This window comes from Macrobrachium rosenbergii, chromosome 10 (assembly GCF_040412425.1).
Source record: "Macrobrachium rosenbergii isolate ZJJX-2024 chromosome 10, ASM4041242v1, whole genome shotgun sequence".
NCBI classification, from domain to species: Eukaryota; Metazoa; Arthropoda; class Malacostraca; order Decapoda; family Palaemonidae; genus Macrobrachium; species Macrobrachium rosenbergii.
Genome location: NC_089750.1, coordinates 63,882,225 through 63,902,125, shown reverse-complemented (window position 1 = coordinate 63,902,125; position 19,901 = coordinate 63,882,225). Strand labels below are relative to the sequence as shown.

Genomic DNA, 19,901 nt, shown 5'->3' with positions numbered 1-19,901 from the left:
AGTACTTTTGAGATCTGATGTCAAACTAAATATGATACTTCAACAACCATTATCATTAAACATAACACATGAAAAAGTAAATATGTCAATATTATAGGAGGATATACGTATTACAAGGCAACATCATGAAATTCCTCCCCGAGAAGATTACTTATCCCGGTTTGAATCAACGATTCACAACGGGATAAATAATCTGCTATGACATTATCTTTTCCTGAAATGTGTTTAACACTTACATTATATGGTTGCAGGCATAAAGACCACCTGGTCAGTCTCATATTATTATTTTTCATCTTATTGATGAATGAGATTGGGTTGTGATCCGACAATACTAAAATTTCTTCATTCCTAGGTCGGTTCACATACACTTCAAACTTTTTCAATGCTGTGATTAATGCTAATGTTTCTTTTTCAATTGTTGAGTATGTTTTCTGGTGCTTTTTCAACTTTGAAGACATAAAACATACTGGATGTAAGATTCTGTTGTCATCTTTTTGAAGTAGAACAGCTCCAATTCCACAGTCGGATGCATCAACTTGTATCACGAACTTTTTATTGAAGTCTGGAGCTTGAAGCACTGGTCTTGAAGTTAATATGGCTTTAACCTTCTCAAATGATTCTCGACATTCTGGAGTCCAAACAAACTTTCTTTTAGGACTGGTTAAGTCAGTTAAGGGAGCTACTACGGCTGAGAAATTTGGACAGAATCGGCGATAAAATCCAGCCATGCCCAAAAATCTTTGTAGCTGTTTCCTTGTAGCAGGAGGGGTAGCCTTACGGATACCTTCTACATTAGCGTCAATAGGAGCGAGAAGGCCTTTTCCAACTTCAAATCCTAGGTACTGTACAGTTGCCTTTCCAAACTCACTTTTTGTAAGTTGATTGTTAGTCCTGCTTCCCGAAGTTTCTTGAACACTTTCCTTAATATCTTCAGATGTTCTTCCCATGTATTAGAATAAATCACAATGTCATCAAGGTATACACCTACTCCTTCTATTGATCCTAGTAGTTGATCCATCACTCGCTGGAATGTTGCAGGTGCATTCATCAGACCAAACGGCAAAACAGTGTATTGATACAGTCCAAAAGGAGTAATGAAAGCTGACAGCAACTTAGCATTCTCATCTAAGGGAATTTGATAATATCCTTTCAACAAGTCTATCTTGAAACAAATTTGGCTTGCCCAATATTATCAAGTAATTGATCAATAAGAGGCAAGGGATAATTGTCAGCCACACTGATGGAATTCAGTTTCCTATAATCAGTACACATCCTAAATGAGCCATCTGGTTTCTTCACTAACACACAAGGAGAACTATTATGACTTGAACTGGGTTCTGCTAATCCATGCTGCAACAAATATTCAACTTCTTTCTTCAAAACATCTCGATGAAAAGGCGATAAGCGATAAGCTCTCATTTTAAAAGGTTTTCCATCTTCTCTGATCTTTATCTCATGCTTTGTCAGATTGGTACACCTAGGTACATCTGCAAAAATTTCAGGGAAACTTTGAATAACTTCACTTAATTCACTACTTTGCTCAACACTCAGATGTTTTAGTTTATCTTCCAAATTTTCTAATATTGAAGAATTGTTTATCTTGTTTTCAGCTCCTAATTGTAGCCGTCATCGTCCTCTGTAGATGAAGTTGTTTGTGTTATTGACACTGTTTCAGTTTTAGTCTCTGAGAAGTAAGGTTTCAAAAGATTCACATGTATCTTCCTCTGTCGTTTTCTTCTTCCTGGTGTTTCAATCACATAAGTTCGATCACTTAACTTCTCTATTATCCTATAAGGACCTTGAAACTTATTGGTTGGGGAAATCTTTTCACTGGTAAGAACACTAGAACTTGCTGTCCAATACTAAAATTTCTTAGCTTAGTTTTAGCATCATATTTCCTTTTCATTTTCTCTTGACTTATTTTCAAATTTTCTAAAGAGAATTTTCTAATTTCTCTTAATCTTTTCCTCAAGTTCTTCACATATTCTCCTTGGATTTCCTCTTGATTTTCTTCCCAATTCTCTGCAAGAATCTTCAATGGACCTCTAATGTCTCGACCAAAAATCATTTCATTTGGTGAACATCCCATGCTTTCTTGATAAGCATTCCTAACTTCAAATAACATTAAAGGTAAACCAGCATCCCATTCTCTTCCTGATTCATTACAATACTTAGTTAACATACTTTTCAATGTCTGGTGGAACCTTTCCAAGGCTCCTTGAGTCTCTGGATGATAAGCAGTTGATAACTGTTGTTTTACTCCTAACAAGTTCATCACATCCTGGAATAATTTTGAAGTAAAGTTCGTTCCTCTATCACTTTGCACAATTTCTGGTATTCCAAACTTGGAGAAAAACTCCACCAACTTCTCAGCAATTACCTTTGCACTTATACTTCTTACAGGAATCGCCTCAGGATACCTAGTCACTGGACACATTAATGTTAATAGATATTCATTTCCTTTCTTTGTTTTCGGAAGTGGCCCAACCACATCTATAATTACCTTGCTAAAGGGTTCTCCTCTAACTTCTATGGGATGTAGGGGTGCTTTCCAGCTATCTGGCACGTGTGACACACTCTGCAAAATTTGCTAACGTCCTTGTGAAGTCCAGGCCAGAAAAAATACTTCATAACCTTCTCAACAGTCTTCCTGATTCCCATATGTCCAGACTCGTGCGCTACTGCTACAACTTGTTTCCTCAATGGATATGGAATCAAAATTTGATGATATTCACCCCATTCAGCATTTCCTGGTATATCTGCAGGTCGATGCTTCCTCATTAGCAATCCTTCCTTTAGATAATAACAGGTAGAGGTTTGTTGCATCTCTTCTTGATCAACAACTCTGAAGAACAAATCAGCCAACGTTGTATCCCTCTTCTGCAGTTTCATTAGCTTCTCTCTTGTCACTTGACCAACTTCAAGGGCTGAACTCTCCATATCTGCTAACTCTGCTTCTACAGTTTCACTACTATCTTCAGGAACTCTTTGACTACTCGGAGTCTCTTCAATAACAACAGGATCCTCTTCTTCTTGGGAAATCTCTTCACTACTAACACTAGGGGAAACTTCACTTTCCTGGAACAGTTCTTCTAATCTTAAAGATCCTTCACTTGATTCTTCTGGTGCAGGTAAATCCTCAGTATCTCCACTTGCAGACATAGTTCTCTTCATACTCCTGGTAGTTACACAACTTGGAAACAGGTGGGGGTTTTTCTTCTCTAAAGCTACTGTAGGGCTAACCCTTAACGGTTTGTCTGTCACTATAGGACAAGGAACAAATGGTACACCACCAACTTCATTACCCAGTAAAACATGTACGCCTTCAACAGCTAGTGAGTCCTTTACAGCAAAATCAACATTTCCTGTCACCAATTCACAGGACAAATGCAAGCGGCATATAGGAGTTACCTCTTCTCCTCCTATACCCTTCAAAATAACTGAATCTCCGGTGAGATTCTTCTCCAACTGTGGGTGAGCACCACGAACTACCACACTATGGTTACTCCCCGTATCACGTAATACCTTGACTGGTACCTGCACACTTCCTCCTTGAGTTGTCAGCGCACCTTCATAGATATATGGCTTAAAAGCCTCCAAGCTGCTCAGCCACTCACTGCTTGAAGTTACATTTCCACTGGTTGCTAAACACTCTGCTTGTTTAGTCTAAGTCTCCCCACACTGCTCTTCGTAGTTTGCTTCACCTGGTTACCTTTAACCACTTGACCAACTGGTTTGGTCTGCTGTTGTGTCTGATAACAGTCTCGACTGTAGTGTCCTACTCTTCCACACTTGTAGCAGACAACATTAGTCTTCTGTATCTGTCTTGAAAACTGACTGGATGATGAGGATTTAACATTTAATTGCTGAGGGGTGTTACCTGACTTTGTATTGGCATAGCCACTAGAAGGATTTCCAGTTGTAATGTTCCTGAAATTTGGATGAGATCTGAAACCTGTGCGTTGTTGGTTCTGGTATTTGACATTATAATTTCTTTTGCTAGAAATTATATTAAAATCTTCGCTCAATGTAGCAGCTTTGTCAAGTTTTTAACCTCTCTCTCTTAAATAGGCTCTTATGTGTTCAGGAATTCCTCTAAGATATTGTTCTAGAACTACTAACTCCTCAAGTTCGTCCATAGATTTAACTTTAGCAGCCTCCAACCATCGTTTAAAACATCTTCTTACTTTGTAAGCATAATCCAAGAAAGTTATCTTGTCATCCTTTCTCAAAGATCTGAATCTTTCATTATAATATTCAGGGTCATCTGGTAAACTTGTAGCACATTATGTTTGAGTACCTTGTACTCTTTACACTGATCAGCTGATAAGGCTAAATAGGCACTTCTTCCTTTACCAATGAGAACACTCTGTAACAAGACCGACCATTTATCCTCTGGCCATCCCATACCTGAAGCTACTTTTTCAAAGTGATCAAAAAACTCATCTGGGGCTTCTTCTGTAAATTTTGGAATTAATTTCTGCACTCTTACTACATCAAATACAGGGTCTGAATTACCTTGAGTAGGGTTACACGGTATTACAGGTAATGTGGATCGAGCTTTTATTAACTCCATCTCCCTTTCATGTCTTGCTCTTTCTCTCTCCTCTTTTGGTCTTTCTCTTTCTTCTTTTGCTCTTTCTCTTTCTTCTTCTGCTGCTTTTTCTTCTTCTCTTTCCTTTCTTTCTCTTTTCTCTCTATCTTCTCTTTCTCTTTCTGCTTGCATTTTCTCTCTGTCAGCCTGTATCCTCAGCTTAATCAAATTTTCTTCTGCTTCTATACGTCTAAGTTCTGCTTCTGCATCACTTTTCTCTTTCTTTTGCTCATGTTTATCTGTAAATTCTGCCTCAGCTGCATTCAACAATTCCTGTGCCTCTCCCAACTCTTCATCTACTTTACCAGAGTCCATCAATGCTTGGATTGCAATATATTTGATTTGTGCCTTAATCATACCACTAGACACATTACCCCCACATGCTACTGCTAAAGCAATCCACTGTGCCTTAGTCAGGTTGGATTCAGATAACTCTTGGATGGAAGGAGCTGCTAAAAACCTCTGAACATTGAACAGAGCCATTTTCTCTAAGTTACTCAACTAAATAATTCACAGTACAAAGCAAAAAATAACCATGTGGTCACTCTCCTATCAAAATATATCCCTAACACCACCAGTATAAACCATAAACCAGAGTGATATTTTGTTTTGTTCCACGGGTCTCTGGGCACCAAACAATATTATGTCACGATGCGTATCAAGTACCTGGTTATTACACAACTAATCTCAAGATTCAAAATATACCTCACTTCAGCCAGATACCTGAACTCTCATAACATTAATTGTTACGACTGAGTACTCTAAAGGTAACAGTGATCCCTTAAGAAAAACTTACTTATCAATCACTTGAAAAAATCAAACTAAGTTCGTCAGAATATGTGTGAGGTATAAAAAATTAAACTAGAAATCTTCTAGAGTAAAAGGGCATCACTCCATCAAAAACTCTAACTGTTTCCCTGGTCTTAATTCACTTTAGCAAAACTAAAAGAACAAAACATGTTTATCACTTTGCCTTATGCACACACAATCAATCCTATTCACTGGTGATCAATAAATGAAACACTGTTTTCTAAAAATGTTAAATACAAAAATTTATTTTCAGATTCAAAGTTTATAACTAGAATTCACAATTAATTAGAATTCACAATCTGAAAAATTTACTATTAGTTGAAAATAACACAAAACTCAATGAATTCTTGAATTAAATTATGAAACAAAACTAATTCACAAAAACTTTATCAGGAATTTAAATTAATCAAGTAAAATTTAAACTATCAAGAATTACTCAAGATTTAAAAAGAAAATCTCAATAAATGAAATCAAGTATGCAATGTTAAATTAAGTATGCAATGTTAAATTAAGTATGCAATGTTAAATTACCAAGAAATATTTACAATGCTATGTAAATAAATGTTACATCACAAACATAAATACCTTACACAACTTGTGAAAACCTCTGTAAATCACTTGCTGCAGCTCGTTACACAATACACACTTTTTACCAGGCGCCGTTATTGAACTAAATAACTTTGCTAAATTCAGATCTCAAAAGTTAATGTTAAAAGTGACCACAAAAATTTACGTTAAAGTAATCTCTTCCTAATTAGGAATGAGAGAGAGAGAGAGAGAGATATGGAACCAAATCGACTGGTCTTAGAAATCAGAATGAAACAAATTTTAGGACTCCAGTAATACGTGAAACAATTACATGATGTCATTAAAGCATTTTGGGTACGAGATACAAAAGTTCTAGAAGCAGGAGGTGGCGTCATTAAAGCGTTTTGGGTGCGAGATACAATGGAGAAGCTTCTAGAAGGAAAGTTACGTCATCCCAGCAAAACGTTTTGAACACATCTTACAAAACATGACGTAATTGATCAGGACACGTATTCTTTCTCGCAAAGTGGCGAACGTGACTCAAACAACGCATGCAACAACATGAAATAACTCGTCTTGAGCCCGTATGGGACGAATTGGCGTTTGTTTTGCAAATCTGTCATCGCTAACCCAAAACAAAGCGTTCCCTCTTATCTCAACTGATGACAACTGAAATGAAACAAGCCTTTGGTGGACACACACACGTGTTCACATACTACGCTTTTACCAAGAAAGATATTCGTTCTAAATTACGTTACTATTAAAATTATAACAACAATTCTAAATTACGCTATCAAGTAATCATTAGTACTTTTGAGATCTGATGTCAAACTAAATATGACACTTCAACAACCATTATCATTAAACATAACACATGAAAAAAAGTAAATATGTCAATATTATAGGAGGATATACGTATTACAAGGCAACATCATGAAAAATATATATATATATATATATATATATATATATATATATATATATATATATATATATATATATATATATATATATATATAATATATATTTATATATATTTATATATATATATATATATATATATATATATATATATATATATATATATATATATATATATATATTATATCGAAAAAAGAGGAATATTTAGTGGAAAAAGTAATTGCAGAAATAGAAATAGTAGTAAAGTAGTAGAAATAAAGTAGCAGAAAAAGTAGTAAAGTATTAGTAAAATAGTACTAGTAGTAATAGCAGTATATACTAGTTTTCTTACGGAAACAGTTAGTATACATCAATGAATGTTTATGGCAGTATATACTAGTTTTCTTACGGAAACAGTTAGTATACATCAATGAATGTTTATGGCATTGGTAATAATAATAATAATAATAATAATAATAATAATAATAATAATAATAATCATAATCGTAATAATAATAACAATAATAATAATAAAAAAATTCAACAGTAATACCACTACTACTACAACTTGTAGTAGAAAAAATAATGATAATAAAAATTACATGTGAGTGTAAAAAAAAATGAAAGAAGTTTTCAAAAAACATAGTACACTTTCCTGTTGACCGAAAATACTCCTCTGCCCAAGCATTCATCCATTCACACAGTCTGTCAATATCATCATCACAAAAAAAGAAGCAAAATGCATCTCGTGGGCAGGTGAAGTCGGGTGTGCAAACAGAGATCCCATTGTCACCCTCCGTGAAATCGGGGGGTGGGTCTGGGCGCTTGTCACAAAATGGATCTGTTATGAACTGCCAACCTTCATCGACAATGGGTTCAGTGTCTTCTAAAATCTCGGTGTCGCTGTCATCCTCTAAGCAACTATAACAACTATCACTATAATCATCTGACAGATCTGGCTGGTATTCCTACCCAGGATCTGAAATACTATCATCCGACATCATGATACTGAAAAATAAAAAAAAAAACCTGTAAAATAACTGCAATCAAAAGGAGAAAAAGTTTAGCCTTCGAATCCAAATGGTTTACTCACAAGATCGTGACAATGTTTCATACATAACAGCTTGAGGCGCACTGACATGTGCTGCTGGACGATACCCCTTATAATATCCCATATGAATATGACGTCACGACGACCATCGGACACTCATTGGCTATAATGAATAGTGGGTGGAGCTTCTGCACCTCTCTCGTACACAATACTACGCCTGAAACCCATCCAAGCTGAAGAAAACAGCTCTGATTTTCGAGGAGGGATGAAAGACGTATAGGCGTACGTCGCGGTCTTTTGTTACTGTACCGTAAAAGACGTACATGTGTACGTCCCGGTGGCGAAGGGGTTAATAGTAACAGTAATGGAAGCTGTAATATTCCCTTTAATGCCCTAAGCCAGTTGTATAACTTCATCATTTGTGTAGGATACTCTCAGCAGTTGATACAACAGACACTGCAGAGTACTAGGAAAGGTTCATAATACATGTATATTAAGGTATACCAGAAATAGTTCTGTTGTTGTAGAACAAAATAGGATCATGTCAGGCTTGTTATAATTGGAATTTGAGAAGGAAGGCTACTTTTGTGCTCTAGGAATACCATCTGTAAATAATTTTAGTAAGCTTTATTCATTTAAATTACTGTATACAGTGCATATCTTGGTGATGAAGAGATTTGTTAAAGACCTTGTCTTTGTATTTTAAATATCTTTCTCTACTCCTGGTAGTTCTTGGTCACTGTGAGCAGAGAGGCTGTGAAGCTTTGCTGGGGGATCAGGCACACATATTTCTCTATGAGCAAGCTGGCATGGCTCAGGTTGGTGGGACATACATCTTTCTTTTTTTCTTTTATTTGTATATATAAAGTTTTGTTATATTGAGGCTCACATTATCATGAAAGTATATTTAACTTTATTGCATAGTGCATAGATTATAGACATTTCTATGAACATGGTAAAGCATGTACATTCTTGGGATTTTTCTAGCATGTTTCACTACAGTATTGTCTTTTATAGCTGTGATTCACAAGAATTTGCTTACTGTGAACTCAGGTTTTCCCAGTTTGGTTTTCATTTTGATCTATAAGGTCTATTCTATATAGTCACTACCTGTTACTCTCTCAGTCACTTTGAAAGAAAGCAATTAGAGTCAGATTTCAATATGGTGGAAGGTAAACTTTATTTGGAATTGAGTACTTACCAGAGATTTAATAAGTAACAGAAGAGTGTCACCCTCATGTGGTGCTGACTGTGTATCATATAGTTACCCTGGAATATAACTGATGCCACATTTCAATCAAAGTTAATATATCCCATATGATTTGAGTTGATCTAAACTTTCTGTTTGTTGTCAGAGTTTGTTGTAATGGGTTCATTTCTTTTGGTTCAAGGTATTTGTTCTTTATGGCCATTGTTCTTGTTGTAGTCCATCTACTCCTTCTTTGAGACCATGTCTTGTAACCTGCATTTTGTTCATGAGACTTACCTGTCAGATATATATGTAGCTGTATTCTCCGAAGGACCGACAGAAATTCAAAAACTTACGACACACGCAGTGGGGCCAGGTGGTTAGTACCCATTCCCGCCGCTGGGAGGCGGGTATCAGGAACCATTCCCATTTTCTATTCAGATTTTCTCTGTCGCCGGTACTGTCAACACCCGTTGTCAATACCTCCGTCGTTGGATTTCGAAAACGTTTTGCCACTTGAGTATTCTGATTGTCTTTTGGTTTTTTGACTTTGGATTTGTGGATAGGCATACGCTTTTGTGGACCGTTTTGATTTTGGCTTTGACTTTTCTTTGGTTACGATGTCTGGATCTAGTTCTGCTAGTTTCAGGGTATGTGGTGTGAAGGAGTGTAAGGTGAGGCTACCGAAAGCTTCGGTAGATCCTCACACAGTATGCATGAGATGTAGAGGGCATGCTTGTTTGTTTGATGATCGCTGCAAGGAGTGTGAGACTATGCCTGATGCCGATTGGAAGATTTATGATTCGTATGTGCGCAAGTTAGAGCGTGACAGGATCAGGAGGTCTTCCTCCAGGAGTGTGTCTGCTGGTGGGAGTCAGGGTAATATTTTGTCTCCTGTTAACCCTTCTGTAGACTTTGCTTCACCTATCCCTGTAGTGTTGCCTTCGGGCCCTGAGGTTGCATCTGCGGAAGGTAATGCCCTGACGGAGATTTTGAACTCCATATGTGCCTTGGAGTCGAAAGTGCTTGCCATAGAAAGTGTTGTGAAGTGCAGTGATCCCCCTAGTGTTGTGGAGGGGGCGTCAGATCGGCCCTATAATGCCTCTAGGCCTGGACCTCTGCCGGACTCCCAGGACTCGGGGAGTGGGCAAGTCGAAAGCCGCAAGAGGGTTACGGGGACTCCCCACCGATCTGGCGTCCCTTCGGCAGGACCTGTTGTCAATTCCCAGGCTGCCAAGGATCGTGCTCACAAGACGCATCCTTGGGATTGCTTCTTGTCCTCCGAGGCGCCCTCCCCGCGCAAGGGGTCGAGCTCTCGGAAGGACTCTCGCGCTTGGAAGAGAAGCTTCGGAGAGGATGACGCTTCACGTCCTCTTTCTTGGGGTGCGCTTGTTTCTTCGCCTGAATGGTTCGACGAGTTGCCGCCGCAGAAGAGGACCAGGACTTCTTCCGAGGAGGACGCTTTTGAGCGTCCCAGTCGCTCCAAGAAAAGAGCTGTCGTCGCCCCTGGGAGAAGGAAGAGGGCGTCCCCTCGCCCCTCGTCTTCTCACAGGAGCAGCCCTTCTCCGGAGAGGGAGTCTTCTCCTTCTAAGCGACTTCTGCTTGACATGCAGCGGCAGTTGGCATCCCTCCTTGCTGCAAAGGAGTCTGAGCCGCGTCGACGCCGTAAGGACTTGAGGCTGCCTGTTAAGAGGTCGAAGAAGTCATCCTCTCCTGCTCCTCGTTCGTCTCCCTCTCCGGCGAGTTCTCCCGATCGCCCTCATCGTTCGTTGGATCGCCGTCGTGACGATCTGCATCGACTTGACGCTCCTCAGGCTGCTGGACCTGATGTTTCCCATGCTCGTCAGGACGCCCCTCTCGCAACTCGGCAAGACGCTCGGATGGACGCGCGGCAGGACGTTCTGCACGACGCTTTTCTGGACGCTCCTCAGCACGCTCGGATGGACGCTCGGATGGACGCTCGGCAAGACGCTCCTCAGCACGCTCCTCAGCACGCTCGTCAGGACGCTCTACAGGACGCTCGGCAGCATTCTCAGCAGGACGCTCGTCAGGACGCTCGGCAGGACGCTCCTTTCTCAGTATTGCGGGACGCTCCAGAGCTTTCTGCTTTAGATTCGCGGAAAAAGAGGTCCCTTTTGCGGATCGGGCCACAAGGCCTTAGACTTCCACAGGTTCCGGAAGACTCTCCTGTCGCTCCCGTCGAAGAGGGAGAGATGTCTAGTGAGTCGGAGTCCGCAGAGCAGGAGCAGCCTCCTAAGTCGTCTTCTACGGACTACCAGGTTTTGGCCAGCCTGCTAAGGGACTTGTTTGCGGATAAGTTTCAGCCTTCTGCCCCTCTCTCTCCCCCTTCGCAGTTAGCCTCTTCGAAGGTGAGAAAATCGCCGGGATTCCTTCAAATGAAGACGTCGCTTGCTACCAAGAGAGCGTTTAAGAAGGTCAACTCTTGGATGGACGATCGGAAGACACAAGGCAAGACTTCCCTTGCCCTGCCTCCATCTAAATTGTGCGGAAAGGCGGGAATGTGGTATGAGACAGGAGAAGAAGTCGGTTCCAGAGTTCCTTCTTCTTCCCAAGGAGACTTCGCTAGTTTGGTCGATGCTCCAAGGAGGGCCCTCCTTTCTTCCGCAAAGGTGGCTTGGACACTTTCAGAGACGGACCATCACCTCAAAGGACTTTTCCGCACGATGGAAGTTTTTAACTTTTTGGATTGGTGCTTGGGGGCCTTGGACTTGAAGGCTCAAAGTCCTGACTCGATCAGTCTGGGGGAGCTGTCCAGCGTGTTGGCGTGCATGGACAAGGCCGTCAGGGCTGGCGCGGATGAACTGGCTGCTCATTTCTGCTCGGGCCTCTTGAAAAAGAGGGCCTTTTATTGTAACTACACGGCTAAGTCAGTTTCTCCTTTGCAGAGGGCAGAATTGCTTTTTGCCCCTCTATCTAGCCATCTCTTCCCCCAGTCCTTGATCAAGGATCTCGCCTCCAGCCTTAAGGAGAAGGCTACTCAAGACCTCCTTGCCTAGTCTTCCAAACGTTCAAATGTCCCGTCCACTTCCTCTCAAGGACAAGCTTCTAAGAGGCAGAAGCCCTTTCGTGGTAAAGCTTCCTCCTCAAAGTCGTTTCCTCGAGGAAGAGGCCTCTCCAGAGGCGGAGCCCCTTCTAATCCTAGGGGCAAGAAATGATGTACCGGACCTCCAGACACCAGTAGGAGCCAGGCTTCTTTTGTTTGCGAAAGCCTGGAGAGCAAGAGGGACGGACTCCTGGTCCCTCAAAGTCATCGAGAAAGGCTACAAGATCCCGTTCCTTGAGTTTCCACCACTGTGCTCAACACCCAGAGATCTGTCGCCCTCCTACCACCCTGAGAAGCAACAGATCCTTTTCGATCTGCTCGACCAGATGCTCGAGAAGAGAGCCATAGAGCAAGTCCTGGAATTGGATTCCCCAGGATTCTACAATCGGCTCTTCCTGGTGCCGAAGCAGTTGGGAGGGTGGAGACCAGTTCTGGACGTCAGCAAACTGAACCATTTTGTAGTGAAGGAGAAGTTCAGGATGGAGACGTCTCAGTCGGTATTAGGAGCTTTAAGACCAGGCGATTGGATGGTTTCGCTGGACCTCCAGGACACCTACTTTCACGTCCCCATTCATCATCAGTCAAGGAAGTATTTGAGGTTTGTCCTGGGGGGACAAGTTTACCAATTCAGAGCTCTTTGCTTCGGACTAAGTTCGGCACCGATGGTCTTCACGGTACTGATGAGGAACGTGGCGCAATGGCTTCACCTAGTGGGCATAAGGATCTCGCTCTATTTGGACGACTGGCTCATTTGAGCATCGTCGGAGGAGAGGTGTCTGGAGGACTTGCATACGACGTTGGAGTTGACGAAGTCCCTGGGACTTCTGGTGAACTTCGAAAAGTCACATCTGATCCCTTCTCAGTCCATTGTATATCTGGGGATTCGGATGGATTCAGTGGCTTTTCGAGCCTTTCCGTCCCAGGAACGTCAGCAGCACTGCTTAGACAAAGTTTCGGCCTTCCTGGGGAAAGAAACATGCTCAGTGAGGGAATGGATGAGTCTGCTGGGGACCATTTCATCGCTGGAGAAGTTTGTTTCCCTGGGGAGACTGCATCTCAGACCCCTCCAGTTTTTCCTTGTGGAGAACTGGGCAAACAAGGAGGACCTAGAGGAGACTCTCAAGATCTCTCTCTCTGCCAAGGACCACCTAAGGTGGTGGCCCGATCCCAGAAGTTGGCAGAAGGGGTTTCACTCTATCTTCAGAACCCGACCTAGTGTTGTTTTCCTCCCGACGCGTCCACGTTGGGATGGGGAACAACACTAGGGGAGGAAGTGTCAGGCACCTGGAGAGGGGAACAGGTGTCCTGGCACATCAATCTAAAAAGAATTGGGAGCGATTCAGTTAGCCCTCCAATTCTTCGAAGATCAGGTTTCAGGCCGAGTGGTTCAGATCAACTTGGACAACACCACAGCCCTGGCGTACCTCAAGAAACAGGGAGGTACTCACTCTCGATCCCTGTTCTTGCTTGCAAGAGAGATCCTGCTGTGGGCCCATTCTCGGCAGATTACGCTGCTCACAAGATTTGTGGCAGGAGTCGAGAACGTACGCGCGGATCTTCTCAGTCGGCAGCGACAACTTCTTCCGACCGAGTGGACCCTGCACGAAGAGGTATGTCAGGAGCTCTGGAAGCTTTGGGGACGTCCCTTGGTAGACCTGTTCGCGACGTCGAGGACGAAAAGGCTGCCTCTGTACTGCTCTCCCATGCTCGACCCAGGGGCAGTAGCAGTAGATGCCCTCCTCTGGGACTGGAAGGGTCTGAACCTTTATGCCTTTCCCCCCTTCAAGATCTTGGGGGAAGTCATCAGGAAGTTTGCGGCTTCGGAAGGGTCAAGGATGACGTTAATCGCCCCCTTTTGGCCGTCGACAGAATGGTTCACAGAGGTCATGACATTCCTAGTGGACTTCCCAAAGACGCTTCCCATGAGAGTCGATCTTCTCAAACAGCCCCACTTCGAGAGGTACCACAAAAACCTCCCCGCTCTGAGTCTGACTGCATTCAGACTATCGAAAAGTTGGTCAGAGCGAGGGGTTCTTCAAGACCAGTGGCTAGGGCTATCGCCAGCGCCAGGAGAGCCTCCTCCAATGCGGTGTACCAATCGAAGTGGGCCATCTTCAGGAGATGGTGTAAGGTCAAGGGGATTTCCTCAACCACGACCTCTGTGTCCCAGATAGCCGACTTCCTTTTTTATTTAAGGAAGGAACAAAAGCTGGCAGTACCTACCATCAAAGGTTATAGAAGTATGCTGTCAGCGGTCTTTAGGCATAGAGGCCTCGACCTAACAGACAACAAGGACCTTCACGATCTTTTAAGGTCTTTCGATACCACTAAGGTGGCTCAGCCAAGGCTGCCTTCCTGGAATTTGGACGTAGTTCTGAAATTCCTTATGTCCAGTCGGTTCGAGCCTCTACATTCTGCAACCTTCAAAGACGTGACTAGAAAGACTATTTTCCTAACTGCTCTGGCGACGGCGAATAGAGTTAGTGAACTTCAGGCTATCAGTAAGCATATAGGTTTTAGAGGCCATAATGCAGTATGTTCTCTAAGCCCTATGTTTCTTGCAAAAAACGAGAACCCGTCTACCCCTTGGCCCAGGACCTTCGAGATTAAGGGTATGACGGAAATCCTTGGACAAGAACCAGAGAAAATCCTGTGTCCTGTCAGGGCTCTCAAATTTTACTTGCAGAAGACTCAGGAAAGTCGAGGTCCTTCGGACAATCTGTGGTGCTCTGTCAAGAGACCAGATTTGCCTCTGTCTAAGAATGCACTGGCATTCTTTTTAAGAAGCACCATTTTAGACGCACATTCCGACGTTCAAGACAGTGACTTGAGTCTTTTGAAAGTCAAGGCTCACGAAGTGAGAGCCATTGCTACCTCAGTGGCTTTCCAGAGGAATATGTCTCTCAGTGACATTCTGGGGGCCACTTTTTGGCAAAGCAATTTGGTGTTCGCTTCGCACTACCTTACTGACGTGAAGATGTCTTACGAGAATTGCTGTGCGCTAGGGCCTTACGTTTCTGCAGATGCGATTTTGGGGGCAGAGAGCGACACTCATCCTATCCTGTAGAAAATGGTTAGGAGTGTTTTTTATTTTTTGGTTATGGTGTTTTTTATGGTTGTTGGGTCGGCCACCGGGGGTGGACGTCCCAGTCCTTAGCTTATGTTATGGCATCATGACGTAGCTAGGCTTGGTCAGGTGGTTGTTTTAGTGTCGTTTGCCCTCATAGTATGGTCATATGGTCTAGTCACATTGTGGTCTTGCCCCCGTTGACAGATCATCTAGAACTCTCCAGCTGTATAGGTCACTACCTTGCTGGAGACTCTAGTAAAGCAGAAGCAGGCTTGGGTGACAGTAATCACGAAGTCAGCTATGCTAACAGGTAAGGAACCAAAGCGTCAATCGCCTACATATATTTGTTTTCCTAAATCCTATTCTGTCTCTTCCCACCTCCAATGGTGGAATTTAGCTATATATATATCTGACAGGTAAGTCTCATGAACAAAATGATATTTTAATAATAAAATAAAGTTTGTTCATACTTACCTGGCAGATATATATAATCATAGTGCCCACCCACCTCCCCTCAGGAGACAGTGGCACTAGAAAATCTGAATAGAAAATGGGAATGGTTCCTGATACCCGCCTCCCAGCGGCGGGAATGGGTACTAACCACCTGGCCCCACTGCGTGTGTCGTAAGTTTTTGAATTTCTGTCGGTCCTTCGGAGAATACAGCTATATATATATATCTGCCAGGTAAGTATGAACAAACTTTATTTTATTAATAAAATATCATTTTCATCAGTTGTCCGGCAAAAATCGCTGTTTGCGATATTTAACTATTTCCTTCTAGTGAATGTTTCCAGTTCTTGACAGCCCTATGAGTCGGATATTTAGACCCAGTGGCCTACCTAATGACAATATTTTCTAGTTCTTATAATTTCTCATGAAAGTACTTACATAAGCACACATATCTTAGACTCCCTTCATCCAAGAAGGATGACCTCTTTTCATTGGGGTAGGATATTTTTCAATATTTTTGTTATGTTCATATAACTGATAATTATGTGCTAGTATTCTTGATGAGTACAGGTTTGCTACCTCCTAAATCATAAAAAAATGATCATCTCTCAAGTGAACAATTTAGTTTCTTGTTTGTTTTTCCCATTACAAATGCTGCAAAACCTAGATGTGTTATGTTAAAATTTTGCTTTTCCCCTCCCCTCCATGTTGATTTGTCATTACAGGGGCATGTTTTGTTGTATTTTTTATTTCCTTAGATTATAATATTTTGTGATGGCTATCTAAACATAGCCTACCATTTGTTTAGGTACATTGATTTGATGTGTATTGTTGTCTTATATTCTGGGTAAATGATTTTTTTATGTTAAGAAAAATACAGATTTGTCATTTTACCTTTAAAGGACATGGCCTTGCTCTGGTGGTATGGTGGGGCTCATTCTTTTTCTGGATAGGGGTCTGTCTGGCCTTTGGATTAATGAAACCTAATTGTTGTTTAACCCTTAAACGCCGAGCCTCTATTTACAAAAGTGTCTGTCGTATGCCGGCGGCGTTCGGGAGTTAGCGCCGAAGCAGAAAAAAAGTTTTTTTCAAAAAATCACAGCACACTTAGTTTTTAAGATTAAGAGTTCATTTTTGGCTCCTTTTTTTGTCATTGCCTGAAGTTTAGTATGCAACCATCAGAAATGAAAAAAAATAACATTATCATATATAAATATTGGAATATATGACCGCAAAAAAAAAAATTTCATATATAATTGTATACAAATCACGCTGTGAGCAAAACGGTTAAAGCTAATGAGTTTTTTTTTCGTTGTATTGTACACTAAATTGCGATGATTTTGGTATATAACAAATTGTAAAACGATCAAAGCAACACAGAGAAAATATTATCACAAAATGATGCATGAATTTGTAACACGCGGACGTAAAAACAAGTTTTCACTTATACAACTTACCCGGTAGTTACATATAGCTGTCGTCTTTGACGTCACGGCAGTATTCAAATTTCGCGCTAGCGCTATCGTTACAAAAGGTGATCCCTCTACCCCCGCCCTCTATCGGGGTATCGGGAACCGTCCCAAGAACACGTCATTAGTTTTTGCCGTGCCGAACCGGTAATACGGTTCTGCTGCTGGTAGTATTTCTCAACAATTCGAACTTCTAATTCCTTTTTGGTGAAGTACTCGGTTTGTTGTTTTTTTGCTGGCGCTAGTTATTGCTTGAGAGTTATTATTAGTTAGACTATTATGTCTGATTCTGGTTCTAGTGGTATCCGGTTTTGCAGCAAAGGCTGCAAAACCAGGCTTGTTAAGCTTAGTTTAGATCCGCACACTTCGTGCTTTTCATGCAGGGGGCAAAAATGTTCTGCTGATTTGACTTGTAACAGTGTGAACTTCTAACTTTGTCTGACTGGAGTGCTTTGGGGAAGTACATGAAGAAGCTAGAAAGAGATAGGATTAGGAAGGCCTCTTCTAGGTCTTCGAGGTCAGGAGGTAGTCAAGAGGTTTTCAGTAAACCCTATTATCCCTGCTCCCCTGTAGTTCCTGTAGTTTTACCTACCCGGACACCGTTTCTCCCAATCCTGATACCGTGTCAGTCCTTAATGCATTTATGTCTTCCATGCAGAAAATGGGGGACAATTTGCAGCGGTTAGTAGACCGCAGTGATAATGCAAGTGTTGTGCCTTGTGTAAGTGTTGTGAAGGAGGTAGCTTCTCGGCCCATTCACGCTCCCAGGTCTAGGCCCCTGTCAGGTTCCCAGGTTCCAGGAGAAGGCATGCCGAAAGCCCGAAAGGAGGTGAGTGGGACCTGCTCCCAGCAGTTGCCCCCTCAAGCAGTCCTGTTGCCGCTTCCCAGGCTGCTGGCCCTCACCATTTTAAAAGGTGAGGAGCGGAGAGTGTCGAGTGGATCCAGTTGGAGTTCCTCCCCGCCCAGAGGTTGGCGTTTGGCGACGCTTCTAGACCTTTGAAGAGGTCTCGTCTGCTTTCACCATTGAAGATTCCTAAGAAGAAGGCTCTTCTGGAGGATCCTACCCCTTCCTGTAGCTTTTGGGCAGAACCGGAGAGGCTTTCTTCGTCGGACTCGTCTCATTCGTTTTCGGCTGATCCTCCCTATCAGACGATTACATCTGAGAGGCCTGCTCCTTTGGCGCCAGCGACTCCTGTGACTCCTGTTCCTGTGGCGCCTGCTCCAGCATTCGATGAACCTCAACAGCTTGTGATTGACGGAATTAACGCCCGTTTGGACTCGATTTTACAACTTTTGTCTAAAAATCAAGTCTCTTCTTTGGCTCCTCCTACGATGCCAGCGGCGCCACCTCAACTCCTCGTTCTGTAATTCGGTAGCGCGCCGCTTGCGCCTCCGTTGGCGCCACCTTTGGCTGCTGTGCCGATTGCGCCTCCTTTGGTGCCTCCTGTGATACCAGCGGCGCCGCCTCGACTACTCTGTCTGCCGCTCGGTAGCGCCGCCGCGCTGCGCCTTCATTGGCGCCTCCTGTCGTTAATGGTACCGGATGGCTCCGCCTTTGGCGCCACCTTGGTTGCTGTATCAACTGCGCCTCCTTTGGCGCCCGATGGCTCCTCAACAGGCTCAAACTCTTTCGGTGACACAGCAAGAATATGTCAGAGCCTTCCAGCCCCCGCTCGTGTAACTCAAGTTTCAGTTCAAGGAGACTTGGATGAAGATGTTGTCCAGCTGGACTTATCCCCAATTTCTGACGAACTCCTCTCGGGCTTAGAGGAGCAGTGTAAGGAGGAGAAGTCTCCGCAACTCTCTTCCTACAAGAAGCTCTTGAAGTTCTTTATTGAGAACTTCCTGATTCGTTCTCGCCTGCGGCTCCTCCGTCTCCTGGGTCCCAGTACAAGAGGGACAAGGCTTCTGTTTCTTCTTCGGACTTTACCAAACTTGTCCTGTCCGTCTCGGCGAAGAAAGGCCTTAAGAAGATGGATGCTTGGCTGGCCGAGAAGAGGGAAATTGGAAAGAACGTCTTCTGTCTTCCCCCTCCTAAGTCGTTCCTTCCGTAATCGGAGTTGGTATGAGACTGGGGAAATGTTTTCCCTGGGTGTGGCTGCCTCCGCACAGGGGACTTCTCCAGTCTCATGGATGCCAGTAGGAGGACCGCACTTAATTCTGCGAAGGTCTTCTTTACGTCCTCCGAACTGGATCAAGTTTTCAAGAGCGTATTTCGGACTCTTGAAATAGTGAGCTTCCTGGACTGGGCGATTTGCGGCCTTAGCCAGGAAGATTAAGGATTTTAATCTTCCTTCCGAGCTCTTGGATGATGTGGTAGGAGTAGTGGATTGCATGGATAGGGGCATCTGCGACGGTGCAGTAGAACTGGCCTCTTTATTTACGACAGGGTTCTCAAAAAGAGGCAACTTTGGTGCTCCTTCCTAGCAAAAGGTGTTTCTTCAAGCCAGAAGTCGGCTCTCTTGTTTTCTCCTTTAAACAAGGCTCATCTGTTTCGCAAGAGTTGGTTGCTGCAATTTCCCAGGCGTTAGCCCAGAAGTCAACCCAGGATCTTTTGTCGCAGTCTGCCAAGAAAGCGAAGAGACCTGTGCTTTCTACCGCTTCTGTCTTGCGGTGTTTCGTCCCCGCTTTCTCTTATGGACAGTATAAAGGAAGACCCTCTAGACGTGTTTTTGGCAGGGCCAGAGGAAAAGGCAAAGCCACGCCTAGAACCTCGACGGCCCCAGAGAAGAAATGAACCTTTTGTCCTCCATTCAGCTGTAGGAGCCAGACTGC

General features: G+C 42.9%; 1 protein-coding gene across 10 annotated transcripts in view; it reads left to right on the top strand.

The window, feature by feature from the left end:
- LOC136842708 (uncharacterized) overlaps positions 1-19,901 on the top strand; it is a 45,465-nt gene that overhangs the window by 7,056 nt on the left and 18,508 nt on the right. For all 10 annotated transcript variants that reach the window (XM_067110412.1, XM_067110405.1, XM_067110410.1 and 7 more), the window contains exon 5: positions 8,613-8,701. In XM_067110412.1, the coding sequence (XP_066966513.1) occupies positions 8,613-8,701 (89 nt within the window). The remainder of the gene's footprint in view (positions 1-8,612; positions 8,702-19,901) is intronic.